Here is a 13,980-nt window from a genome sequence, read left to right on the forward strand (position 1 = left end):
CCCCGAACCCCAAAAAAAAAAAAAAAAAAAAAAAAAAATATATATATATATATATATATATATATATATACAAGCAGTTCAACAGTCAGCTTGTCATCTCCCCCGACCAGCTCCCACCCAAACGAACGCCCAAGGGAGCTGGAATGGCCTCAGTATCACCACCTGGCTTCTCTGAGGAGCCTGAAGCTGGGCGAATCACAACTGAGAAAACCAGCACCTCAGACGAAGCTCTTCACCCCTGAGAGGTGACACAGACCAGCGACAAGACAGCAACAATGTACCATCCCAAGGACAGCACTGAACCCGGGAGGCAGTGACCCTCTGTGCCAGGCACCGAGTCCTTGTATTTTTTTTTTAAACGTCTGTTGTTGCTACAATATTGTTGTACAGCCAATAAAAATGAACAAAAGCTGTGTTATTATCATTTTGATGACTCGTCAGGGTAAATGATAACTCTGCCTCTCACAAGGTGCAATTATCTGGAAGTGAACGTCCTTAAAAGAGCATGTGGCCTCCCAAGCTTCCAGAAACAACTCTGCCAGCTTGGGCCGGCCAGCCTGCCCCTGGGCCCAGTCAACTCGCTTGGACTCTCCAAGGCCTTGCTTATCTGGGCCTCCTCCCATCCTTCAGCAACCCCGAGCCGAGATCCCAGGTATCGACGGCTTGCCCTGGATGAGGCCCCAGCTGTCTTTCTACCTCTGACCTCTCTCCTTCCCAAACTTCTTGAAGAAAAAAACTTCCTCCCTCTTCCTTCCATCAGGCTTGGCCCTGATGGCGGCAGAGAGGGTAGGGGCGTGGCGGGGTCCCTGTGGGCATGGAGATCAGGATTTCCGCCTTCCCAGTCCCCCAAAGTTCTGTCCTGTGTGGGTCCCCTGGCTTGCTTCGTTAGTGTCCCGTCAACCCCCTCCAGCATACCCAGTACAGCTCCATCCCTGCCCTGGACCACCCTGCTTTGCCCAGCAGCCTCCCACCTGGCTCACCTGGAGAATTCAACTGGGCATCTTTCACCTTTGCTGGGGATGAGAGCTTGAGAGCATGGCTTAGGGGCTCTTTGGAGAGTGTGCGCCCATCAGTCAGGGAGCTGGTAGGGGAGGGGGAAAACAAGTGTTAGAAGATGGCAGACTGGCCTGGGCTCCCGATGCTGGCCCAGAACACATCTCAGCAGCCCCGGGGGTGACACTGGCATCTCTGCCTCCCGGGTGAGTCAGGGGACAAGACTTTAGTAGTTGCAGGAGTTAACCTCACTCCCATGCCACCCTCCCCCTTCAGGTTCTAAGGACTCAGTAGAAAGAAAAATCAAGTCCTGCTCTGCTTTAATTTGCTGTGAGATTCTGGGCAAATGCATGCCTCTCTCTGGGCTCAAGTGTCCCCATCTGGACAAAGAAAGCCTTGGGGTCTGGCACTGGAGGATTCTGAGCACCACTCCAGTGGCATGAAAACTTTGAGGGTTGGGAGGTGCCCCCACCCCCTTTCTCTCCACACCCACCAGCCCTCAGGCTTTGGGAATAGCCATGCTTAGAAACTCAGAGTGGAGCTGAGGACACTCCTACAGCTCTCACGAGTCCTAAGCAGGTCCCCAAGTGAGGTCCTCTCCCCTGCAACGGTGTCTGTGAGTGTGCCCTATGTCCATGCCCTGATGGACAGAACAGGCATTGGACCAGGGAAATCTGGGGCTCTTGTCATCTGTCTTCACTCCTGGCCCAGATCCCCCTTGCCTCCCAGGCTTGGCGGCTCTGGACAATGAATCTCCTCTTCTGGTCAACACAGCCCACGGGGTTACTGGGCCTCCATTATCAACTCAGCCTCACTGCTCCTTGACATGATTCCTCCTCAGGGTTCAACTGGCCAGACCTCAATCTCCTGGGTGGATGAGCAGATGGGGTTCAGTATACATCTCAGGGTCAAGCAGGATTGCTCAACTCCGGGGACACCTTTCACAGTCATCGGGTATGTAAACAGAGCCTACTGGAGTTGTGCAGTGTGCAACCTGTGCAGCTGGTCTTGGCAGCCCTGAGGGCAGGACCCTGGCTCCAGGGAATCCCACCTTCTGTCAGGGTGGGGCTGGTTCCATCCCTACCTAGTCCCCAGGCAGCTTGCTCAGTTACCTGCTTCTCACATTCGTCCTTACTCCTTGCTGGTACCACAGGTTCAAATTAAGTTTGCAAACACATTCAGGCCCACCTGGTGCCAGTCTGTTTAAGAACCTGAGATAGGTTTTAAAGCAAAAGATATCATGAGGTTATGAAGGGAGGGCAGTGAGGAGGAGGGGGATGAGTGGGGTGCCAAGCTGGTCCCCTTCTTGGGAACTTTGTGAACAAGGCTGGGCCACGGGGCTGAAGCAGCCCTTGTGTTGCTATGGTGACCTGCTCCAGGGAGGCTGCCGGAAGGACTGAAAAGATGACAAAGCATGCTTCTGGGGTGAGGCCTGCTGTGCCAGGCAGAGGGAAACAGAGGGTTCTGAACACCGTGGGACTTGTCCTGCTGATTTTGGATCATCGGTTACTGCCATTACTCTCTTGCGTTGTTGAGTAAAAGCTGCCTCCACCTTGGGACAAAGAAGACTATAATGTTATCAAATGGCTCCTGCACTCTGGGCTCAGACAATTACAGAGCAAATGGGGGGGACATGCACATAACTAGGCAGAGGGTCCCACACTGAGAGTCCGGGGGAGGACTGTGAACTTGGTGTAACATCCATGCTCTAACTCGGCCCCTGTCCTCAAAAGGTAGGGCTGCCCACAGGGTAAACCCAGTGCTTAAAGCCAATCAGCTTTTGAAATCACCACCTGTGGGCAGCCACCCCCAAATTAGCCAAGGCAATCACTGGCTTGTAATCTCCCACCATCTTAACTGCTTCCTCGCAAACAAGCCTGTTTTTAAATCCTCACCATCAAAAGGTACAGGCAGCATTTCTGCCACCTAATAACATTTGCATAAACTGGTTCTGGTTTTAAAATAGCTAAACGGGTTTCCCTGGTGGTGCAGTGGTTAAGAATCCGCCTGCCAATGCAGGGGACACGGGTTCGAGCCCTGATCCGGGAAGATCCCACATGCTGTGGAGCAACTAAGCCCGTGCGCCACAACTACTGAGCCTGTGCTCTAGAGCCGTGAGCCACAACTACTGTGCCCACGTGCCACAACTACTGAAGCCCGCATGCCTGGAGCCCGTGCTCTGCAACAAGAGAAGCCACCGCAATGAGAAGCCCGCGCACCGCAAGAAAGAGTAGCCCCTGCTCGCCGCAACTAGAGAAAGCCCGCACAGCAACGAAGACCCAATGCAGCCAAATATAAAATAAATTAAGAAAAAACACCTAATTATCCAAATGAGTAAAGTATGCTCTTCCTCTTGGTTTGAACCTTCAAGATTTAGTCCCCTTAGGGGGAGGGTATCCTTGTCCATCATCTGAAACAGAATTTGCTGGACCCCCCTATAACTTTTTCCTGCTCACTTCACTCAAGGTCATACTAGTAACAAACTCTACAGGTCTGGCTTGTAACACAAAAATGAGCGAAACTGCATCGCGTCGAGGGCCATCTGTCCCTTCCCAAGGTGGCTGCTGCCTCACATGTCTTTATTGGCCGTGGTCATCTTTAGTTTTTAATCCTCACCTGCATTACTAGTGGTCACGTCTCGCCACTGTCACTGTGCTGGCCTCTAGCAGCTCACCTCCCTCCTACTTTACAGGGTTTTTGGGTAGCAGACTAGGAAATAAAATATCCAAGCTTGTTAGAATTGTCAGTTAACTCAGAGGAGATGGCTTCCAAAGTGGAATTTATAATGTTTTCCTCAAAGAAAAGAGATTTGGGGAGCAATCCCTTCAGTTTTGACTCCTCAAAAGCATTTTGGGCCCCTTCTAATTCTTGCTGCTGTTCCAGAAGGTACAAGTGGCTGGTAAATGACCCCAGCAAGTGAGGTACGACTATTATAGTCAACACGATGAGCCTGTCAAAGGTGATTGACACGGTAAACCCGTCATTCTGGAATCTTAGACTCCTCCTGGAATACAGCACTCCAGAACTTGGCTCAGTCCCAGAGGCGGAAGTTCCTAAGCAGCAGAATAACAGTAATGGTGGGAAAACGGCCCAACGAGGCTGACTTGCCTCTGCTTTACTCATTCCTAGGACGAAGAAGATCCAAAAAGTATCCCTGGTGAGGACGGGAATTGCTCTCAACCCCAGCTCACACTCCACACACACACACACACACATTGCTCTCAACCCCAGCTCACACTCCACACACACACACACACACATTGCTCTCAACCCCAGCTCACACTCCACACACACACACACACACATTGCTCTCAACCCCAGCTCACACTCCACACACACACACACACACACTGCTCTCAACCCCAGCTCACACTCCACACACACACACACACACACTGCTCTCAACCCCAGCTCACGCTCCACACACACACACACATTGCTCTCAACCCCAGCTCACACTCCACACACACACACACACACACGTTGCTCTCACCCCCATCTCACACTCCACACACACACACACATTGCTCTCACCCCCCGCGCACACTACACACACACACACACACAGCGCTCACCCCCACCGCACACTCCACACACACACACACATTGCTCTCACCCCCCGCGCACACTACACACACACACACACACAGCGCTCACCCCCACCGCACACTCCACACACACACACACATTGCTCTCACCCCCCGCGCACACTACACACACACACACACACAGCGCTCACCCCCACCGCACACTCCACACACACACACACATTGCTCTCACCCCCAGCTCACACTCCACACACACACACACACACACTGCTCTCAACCCCAGCTCACGCTCCACACACACACACACACACACATTGCTCTCAACCCCAGCTCACACTACACACACACACACACACACATTGCTCTCAACCCCAGCTCACACTCTACACACACACACACACACACATTGCTCTCAACCCCAGCTCACACTCTACACACACACTCCACACACACATTGCTCTCAACCCCAGCTCACACTCTACACACACACTCCACACACACACACACACACGCACACAATGAGCATCTTGCCTTTTACTCACTTTCACAGAAGCAAAAACTTCTTCAGCACCTGCCCAGTCGCACAGGGAGCAAGAAAACACTTGAAGGGCATGTATGAGCAGACATATTGTGAGGTGTGTGGGGCAGGCAGAGCAGTCTGGGAGAGCCCGTACTCGCCTCTCTCTGAACTGGCTCTCCTTTCTCCTCCAATCTTGGCAGAAGAGCTGATGGGAACCATTTAGAGACACAGCCTGCCAAAAGCTTCCTTCATCTCCTCCAGGAAGTCCTCCCGGATTATCCCCAATACCTCTCACCCTTGTAGCCCTCAAACACTCAGGTTTGGGCTTTGAAGGCCACACGTGGCTTGGGAAGCTCCTTGAGAGTACGGGTCATGTCTGATTCAACCCTGACCTCTGTCCCTAAGTACTCTCTGGCATGCAGTTGGAGCTCAGTAAATGTTGGCTGGATCTAATTGTTCCCAAGTTGTCACTATGCGTGTGACACGTAAGTCGAGGGGAGCCTTCGTTTTCCATGTGAACCCTTCATGGATGGGGATCCACCTCCTCTTTATTTCTGTGGCTCTTTCTTCCCAATCAACCCTCTGCTCTGTGTGCAGTAGGTGTACAATAAATGCTTTCTTGAAACAATAGAGCGTTGAGATTTACCAGAGTCGGCCTGTTCAAGTCACTTTACTTGCCGTACGACCTTGGGCAAGTCACTGTACCTCTCTGAGCCTAGGTTTTCTGCCTAAATCCTATGGCTGTTGTGAGGATAACAGGATACATGTAAAGTGCTTAGTAGATCAACAGCTCTCATCCTTATTGGTGAACTCTCATGGATCTTTTGGGGAATAAGTAGCAGGAAATTCTTTGGTGAGAATAGGATGGTGACTAAGTAGGGTGAAAAGACCCAATCCAAGTCTGGGGGTCCAGGCACCCTGCCAAGCCTGGGTACTCTCCCTGGGAGGCAGTGTGGGGGCCGGGAGGTGGGAAGAGGGTGGGATCCTTGCTCCTTACATGGTCCTCAGGGTGGAGCTGGCAGACCTGAGCAGGAGTGCCTCTGGCATGGTCCCTGAGGGGTGGCCACACCCTGCGAGCTCACTGGGGAGAGAGCGAGAACCTCAGAGAGCTTGTCCCAGCATTCCCCGGGAGAGCCGCATCAGCCCCAGAGAGGTCCAGCACCACAAAACCATCCTGCAATAGAGACACAGCATGAGTCACCTTGCGGCCTGGCTGGGCTAGGGGGCACCTGCCCTCCTTCCTGGACACGACTCAGTGGCTCCCGGCCTTGGTACCAGACTGCAATTTACCATCTCCTAAGCCCACATGCTCTGATCGCATCAGGAACAACGCAGCATTGCAGGAGGTGGCTGCCTTCGGGCTCCGGGCTCTCTAGTCCCCAGGGCCAATCGGTCACCAGGATGAGCAAATACATCAAATTCTTGGGCCTCCTGCTTTGCAAAGACTCTTGCCCACTATTGGCAACCGTCTGGCCCCACACCCCCGTTTCTTGTTCTGGTTCTCACCTCTCTCTGCTCTGGGGGCAAAGGGAGAACCCTACTCCTATACGCCACAGGATGTTTTCAGTGGAGGGCGTTGCCCAAATACTTTCCCAAATCCTAAAAACCCCAAGTAGGGAGAGGAACAGTGCCTCCTCCAAATCCCACGGTCCTGGCCACACAGGCTGGTCCCTCGGCACAGGCTGGAGCTCTCAACAGTGACCTGGTCTGCAGCGCTGCTTCCCACTGGTTTCCCCATATTCCCCTGCACGGTGGACCCCACGCCCCCCACTGCTCTTTAGTCTACGTGACCTGCCTGTCTCACCTCAAAGATCAGTGCCCCTGAAACCTCTCTTGTGATTCCTGACTCCCAGCCGGAAGACGCCCACCGAGGACTTAGAGAGGACTGCATGCCGAGAGGGTCTGGCTGCTGCGGGGCACTCACCTTCCTCCTTGGGGCTGGCAGGCACAGAGCTCAACATCCCCTGTGCTCCTTCAGCTAAAGCATCATGGGTGTCGGAGCCAGCGCTGCCGGGTCCCCTGGTTCCAGGTGATGATGCAGTGGGGCTGGGCGTCAGTGGGGACCCGCCCCATCCTGCCTTGGGCCTGCGGGTGGGGTGTGGCCCCAGATACCTCTGACCCATCTGGCGCAGGTCCTAGCTGCTCACCTGTGAGGCTTACATAAAGAGGGCAGGAGGCAGGGGAGGGGTCTAGACGCCAGTGCAGGTGGGTGTGTTGGCTGTCATCCTTGGTAGAGCCACACAAGGACACTGTTCCTGCCACTGGGCCCTCCACCTGGAGCCAGCCCTGGGCCCCAGGGGCTGGGCAGGGGGGTTGACCTTTTTTTTTTTTTTTTTAACTTTTCTTTACTAAACGCACGTATTGTGCCAAGTGCTTTATGTGCGTTAGCTCTCTGCATTCTCCCAACAACCTAATATGGAATGTAGTAATAGTCTCATTTTGCAGGTGAGGTGACAGAGGCCCAGAGAGTTTTAGACTTGTTCAGTGTCACACACCCAGCAAGAGGCAGAGATGGCATTCGAAATCCAGGTCTCCATAACTGTCCCTGAATCCAGGACACCACATAAGCTAGATCTAACCATTATTTGCATCATAAAATTCAGACAGGGCTTCCCTGGTGGCACAGTGGTTGAGAGTCCGCCTGCCGATGCAGGGGACACGGGTTCGTGCCCCGGTCCGGGAAGATCCCACATGCCGCGGAGCGGCTGGGCCCGTGAGCCATGGCCGCTGAGCCTGCGCGTCTGGAGCCTGTGCTCCGCAACGGGAGAGGCCGCAACAGTGAGAGGCCCGCTCACTGTTGTGGGGGCGTACCGAAAAAAAAAAAAAAATCAGCCAACAGCTTCATCTCACATTGCCTCTGGCAAGCCCCTCTTCCACGGTAACAATATCTCTGCACGTTGCCCTCTTGTCCCCAAACACCCCCTCCACTTGCACCTCATTCCAGAGACTCTCAGGTTTGTGGCAGTAAACCTGCATCTTCTAAAACCTGGGCCATGCTCTCTAGAAGCCCCCCTCCCAACCACTGTGCTGTTTCACCTCCCACTCCCATCACCCCAGAGTTACCTCCCCACCTTAGTTTTCACCTGCCAACTGCCTTGGGGTGAGTGGGAATTGGATGAAGTAAAAAAAATGGAGGCAGTCCCACTGGGTGTTAGGGGGAACTTAAGTCCTAATTTGAAGGCTAAGAGTCAGGGCATAGCAGCAGGATGGGGCAGGAGTTATTCCAAGGCCCTCCACCAGTCAGATGGCAGATGACTTCCAGATTGCTACACTAAGCTGGCATGTCACTACCAGCACATCCACTTCAAGAGAATTCTTCCCTTTCAAATTCCAGTTTGATTTTTGGCTGCACTGCGTAGCACATGAGGTCTTAGTTCCGCAACCAGGGATTGAACCTGTGCCCCCTGCATTGGAAACGCAGAGTCTTAACCACTGGACCGCCAGGGAAGTCCCAAATTCCAGTTTCTTAATGGCCTTTTCCCCCAGTGATCCTTGCCCACTGCCACCTCAGGGCACCCTGACAATTTGGGTTCGGGATGTTGGTCCTGAGCCTCCCATGAGTTATGAGCCCTTTGAGAAACTGCTGGAAGCCCTCCCCTTGCCCCGCCATCAATGTTTCCAGATGCTCTCTTGCAGTTTCAGGGCACGCAGGGGGCTTGGGAAGCCCATGCTATATTAACAACCAACCCAGTGAACCCCAGAAGGGAATGAGGACTCTCCCTCTGTCCTGAAGAGAATATGGGCTGCCCCTCTTCTCCCGCTTTCCTAGTGAGGACAGAGCATTGCTGTTGATGATTGGAGTTGGCACTGGGGGTGGATGCGGGTGGGCATGGCGGGAGAAGGGTCCTCACTTCGGGGGGCTAGCAGGAACACGTGCCCAGATCCCTCAGCCCCTCCCGGGCAGCTCGACAGCCACTCCGGATGTAGAGTTCCCAAACTGACGAGGAGGCTGGGCAAATGGGCTTATTCTAGGTAGGAGGGCTTGGGAAATGTGTCATCTTCCCTTTCTATCCCCTAGCGCAGGGAGATCAGCTCGGTGCTTTGTGACCACCTAGAGGGGTGGGATAGGGAGGGTGGGAGGGAGGGAGACGCAAGAGGGAAGAGAGATGGGGACGTATGTATATGTATAACGGACTCACTTTGTTATAAAGCAGAAACTGACACAGCATTGTCAAGCAATTACACTCCAATAAAGATGTTAAAAAAAAAACAAAACAAAACAGAAAAGCCACAGGGTTGCCTCCCCCTGGCAGAACTGTTCTTCAGACCCTTCCTCCTCCCGGAAGCCCTCTGGGAGGGACCCCCAGCTCTCATGTTTCTTCCTGGAGCTGCCCTGGCTGAGCCCATCCCAGAGCACTTAACATTGAGAGTCCGGGTGTTACTTTTTAAAACATAATTGTCCACCACGAGATGAAGACCTTAAGCCCATATTCTCAGAGCTGGAAATGACGTCTCCCCGCCCCGCGACTCTCCTTCTTCCTACGATGATTATTGACTGAGTGGCTCCTCTGCAGACATTGCAGGGGGCCTGGGGGCAGAGCTGAGCCCAGTGAGCCTGCTCCCTGCCTGGAAGGCTTGGAGATGATGGGACTGACAGTCAAAAAAAAAGATGCATTCAAGGTCACTGTGGGGGTCACCAGACCCAGGCTGGGGTAGGGGGTACAGCGAAATTAAAGGGAGAAAGTCGGATAGGGGGGAAGGTTTATTTTATGAGAGGCAGAGGGTAAGCGTCCCAGGCAATGGTGCAGCGGGGGACGCTGGTGCAGACAGAACAGGATACAGGGCCCTGGTCATAGACTCAGGCTGTGGACCGTCCCCGGCCTTGGTCCCCCAGCTCACAGGGGGACCTTGGCCAATGCAGAGATCTTTTGGGGATCCATGGTCTCTTGGAAAGCGTGAGGACGGGGCAAGGGTGGTCTAAGACATATCCCCCCAGATCCACCAGAAGGAGCATATTTGGGGCAGGCACTAAGGGGCCCTTGACTGTGACTGAGTCCCCAGTCTAAGGGCCCAACAGCAGAGTGTTTGCTGAGAGGCCAAAGACTAGTCCCAGCTTCACCTTGGCTCCCACCATCCATGGTGGTGGGGCCGTCCCGCCAGCCAGCTGACTTCTAACCCAGTTGGCAGTGGCTCAGTGTTTAACCCTGTCTAGCTAATCACACAGTCTGCACGGTCACACTGAGCTCCCGTGCAAAGCCTGGAAGGAGTCTGGTCATGCCCAAGACAGGTCCCTGGGCACTGGGACATCTGGATTCTAGCCCAGGTTCTGCCTTAGTTGGGTAAACTTGGGCAAGTCCCTGGTCCTCTCTGGGACTCAGTTTCCTCAGATAAGTCACAGACAGAGGGCCTTCCAGTTTTCTGTCTATGACTGGTGATTTGGGGGCCTGAGCTGGAATTCTGCTGCACCAGGCAGAGACAAGGCTACGAGGTTGGGTGTTACTAGGCTCCCAGGCCTGAGGAGCCGGGGGAAAACAAGGCAAGAATAACGATAGTAATGGCTAATAGCTAACAGGTATGCAGCAATAACTGTGCACCAGGCAATGTTCTGTGCACCTTACACGTATATTAACACATTTAATCCTCACAACAGCCCCATAAGGTAATTCCTCTCACTATCCCCACTTTACAGATGAGGAAACTGAAGTACAAGGGGATTATGTAACTTGCTCAAGGTCTTTCAGTTAGCAGAGTAGGACGCAAATTTGCGCAAGTGGGCTTCAGTGTTTATGCTATACCTCAATAATCTCAGGTCTACTGGGTGACTCGAGTGGGTGGGGCAGGGGCAAAAGGGCGGGAGGTGTAGAAAGGTGGGCATCCCATGGTCCTCTAAACTCCTGCTTCCAATCATTCATCATTAGACCCTTCTTTATGCCCTTCTTAAAAAATTTTGAAAAATGTTGGATATAGCCAAGGTTTAAAGCATCAAACCATTTTCTTATGTTGTATTGATGACAGACACAGATAACTGTCAAATGGTGTTTTGAATCATCATTGGGAGAGCAGTATGAAGCTTGGAGTTGACATAATTCCAACACAAAGCAAAGACTCCTAGAAAATTGCCATCTCCCATCACTTGCCATGACTTTGGGCACACTTCTCCTGTTAGGACTTCATCTACTCCATCTATAAAATGAAGGGGTGGAAGGGATAGTCTCTAAGTCCCAGCTCTGTTGATAGGTGGTTTTCCATGTTTCTACTAAGGAGATGAGAGGAAGGAAGAATACTGCCCACTCCTTGGCCAGAGGAACTTCATTGTGCCAGGTTGGGGGCAAAGCTGGGAGTTAGACTTCTACCAACAGGGGTGTCGTGTCCCTGCAGCATATGAATGTTGGCTCCCAGACTTGGTCCCTGCCCTAGAGGAGCCCACAGTCTAAAGAGGAGGGTGAAGGAGAGAGGCACATACATGGCCTGTGTACAGGAGAGGTATCTGTGAGCACGGCAGGCAAGGGGGTCACGAGGTGGAGGCACAGCGCTGTGGGAGCCTTTTAGGGGAACATGGTTTCACTTTTTTAAAAGTGAGAACTAACATTTACTGAGCAATTAGTATGTGCCATGTGCTGTTCCAATTGCGTTACATGTGTTAACTTATTTACTTATCTCAACCATCTTATAAAGTAGGTACTAAATTAGAATCCCCCATCTGATTGGAAATGGAAGGACAAAGAGATGAAGTAACTTGCTGAAGGTTATACAGCTTGTAATTGGAATAGTTGGGATTCAAATCCAGGCAATCTGATTCCAGATTTTATGTTCTGAACCACCATATGCTCTGCCTAAAATTGGGTGAGGCTCTCTGAAGCTCCTTATGCCTCTCCACACACTTCAGCAACATGGGTTTTCTTAGGAGCAACTGGCTCAGAAAGGCAGAGCATTGTGGTTGAGACACTAGTTTAATGCACATGTATTTTTAAATTCTTCAAATCAGCATACTCCTGACATATCACAGTATCCAACATATAACAAAAAAAATGATCAGACATCTTAAAAAGCAGGAAATGTGAGCCAAAATCAAGGGGAAGAAAACAGCCAATAGAAACAACTCAGGTATGACACAGATGTTAGAATAAATATACAAAGGCTTTAAAACAGCTACTAACATGTTTGATAATTTAAAGAAAAAAATGATAAATGATGAACAGATGGAGAATTGCAACATAAAAATAGAAAGTATAAGAAAAGTACAATCTCTGAAATGAAAAATTCATCAGATGAGCTTAACAGCAAATTGGAAACTACCCCCCCCCAAAAAAAAGTTCATACACATGAAGACAGAATAATAGAAATTATTTAATCCAAATACTAGAGAGAAAAAAGATTTTTTAATTGAACAGAATGAAACATTGTTGAAAGAAATTAACAAAGAACTAAGCAAATGCAAAGGCATCTCAAGATCAAAAGACTTAATATTGTTAAGATGGCAATAATAATATTGTTAAGATAGCCAAATTGGGTATTCCCTGATGGTGCAGTCGTTGGGAATCTGCCTGCCAATGCAGGGGACGTGGGTTTGAGCTCTGGTCCGGGAGGATCCCACATGCCGTGAAGCAGCTAAGCCCGTGCACCACAACTACTGAGCCTGTGCTCTAGAGCCTGCAAACCACAACTACTGAGCCCATGCGCCACAACTACTGAAGCCCACGTGCCTAGAGACAGTGCTCTGTAATAAGAGAAGACACCGCAATGAGAGGCTCACACACTGCAATGAAGAGTAGCCCCCGCTCACCACAACTGGAGAAGGCCCACGCACAGCAACGAAGACCCAATGCAGCCAGGGATAAATAAATTAATTAATTAAAAAAAACTTTTTAAAAAAAGGATAGCCAAATTGATCTATCGGTCAACATAATCTCTATCAAAATCCTAGCTGGCATTTTGGCAGAAATTAACAAACTGGTCTAAAATTACTATGAAACTTCCAAAGACCCAGGATAGATTAAACAATCTTGAAAAAGACCGAAGTTGGAGGACCACACTTCTTGATTTCAAAACATACTATAAACCTACACTACAGTAATGAGGACAAAGTGATACTGGCATAGGATAGACATATAGATGAATGGAATAGAATATAGAATTCAGAAATCCACCTTCACATTTATAGTCAACTGATTTTCAACAAGGGTGCCATGACAATTCAATGCGGAAAGTATACTTTTCAACAAATGGTACAAATCAACAAATGGTGCTGGGACAACTCAATATCCACATGCAAAATAATAAAGTTGGACCCTTTCCTCATACCATACACAAAACGTTAACTCAAAATGTATCAAAGGCCAAAATGTAAGAGCTTAAACTGTAAAAATATTAGAAGAAAATCTATGTGGACTTAAGTTGTTATTTTTTTGTTTTTTTTGGGGGGGTTGGTTTGGCCACGTCACATGGCTTGTGGGATCTTAGTTGCCTGACCAGGGGTGGAACCCACACCCTAGGCAGTGAAAGCACGGAGGTGGACTTCAGTTAGGTAAAGCCTTCTTAGCTATGACACCAAAAGTACAAGCAACAAAACAAAAACAGGTAAATTGGACTACATCAAGATTAAACCTCTTTGTGCTTCAAAGGACACCATCAAGAAGGTGAAAAGATAACCCACAGAATGGAAGGAAATATTTGCAAATCATTTATCTGATAAGAGAATTGTATAGAATATATAAAGAACTCTAACAATTCAACAACAACAAGAAAGGAAAAAGAAAAATAACCCAATTAAAATGGGGCAAAGGGGCTTCCCTGGTGGCGCAGTGGTTGAGAGTCTGCCTGCCGATGCAGGGGACACGGGCTCGTGCGCCAGTTCGGGAAGATCCCACATGCCGCGGAGTGGCTAGGTCCGTGAGCCATGGCCGCTGAGCCTGCGCATCTGGAGCCTGTGTTCCGCAATGGGAGAGGCCACAACAGTGAGAGGCCCGCGTACCACAAAAA

The 13,980-nt window shown here is 50.7% G+C and overlaps 1 protein-coding gene across 2 annotated transcripts in view; it reads right to left on the bottom strand.

Annotated features, from left to right (window-relative positions):
• The window catches only part of ACSBG1 (acyl-CoA synthetase bubblegum family member 1), a 47,070-nt gene that overhangs the window by 25,303 nt on the left and 7,787 nt on the right, over window positions 1-13,980 (bottom strand). For both annotated transcript variants that reach the window (XM_007470040.1, XM_007470039.1), the window contains exon 2: window positions 981-1,081. In XM_007470040.1, coding sequence (XP_007470102.1) covers window positions 981-1,081 — 101 coding nt within the window. The remainder of the gene's footprint in view (window positions 1-980; window positions 1,082-13,980) is intronic.

The sequence above is a fragment of the Lipotes vexillifer genome, unplaced genomic scaffold (genome assembly GCF_000442215.2).
Source record: "Lipotes vexillifer unplaced genomic scaffold, Lipotes_vexillifer_v1.1 scaffold1484, whole genome shotgun sequence".
In the NCBI taxonomy this organism is placed as follows: Eukaryota; Metazoa; Chordata; class Mammalia; order Artiodactyla; family Lipotidae; genus Lipotes; species Lipotes vexillifer.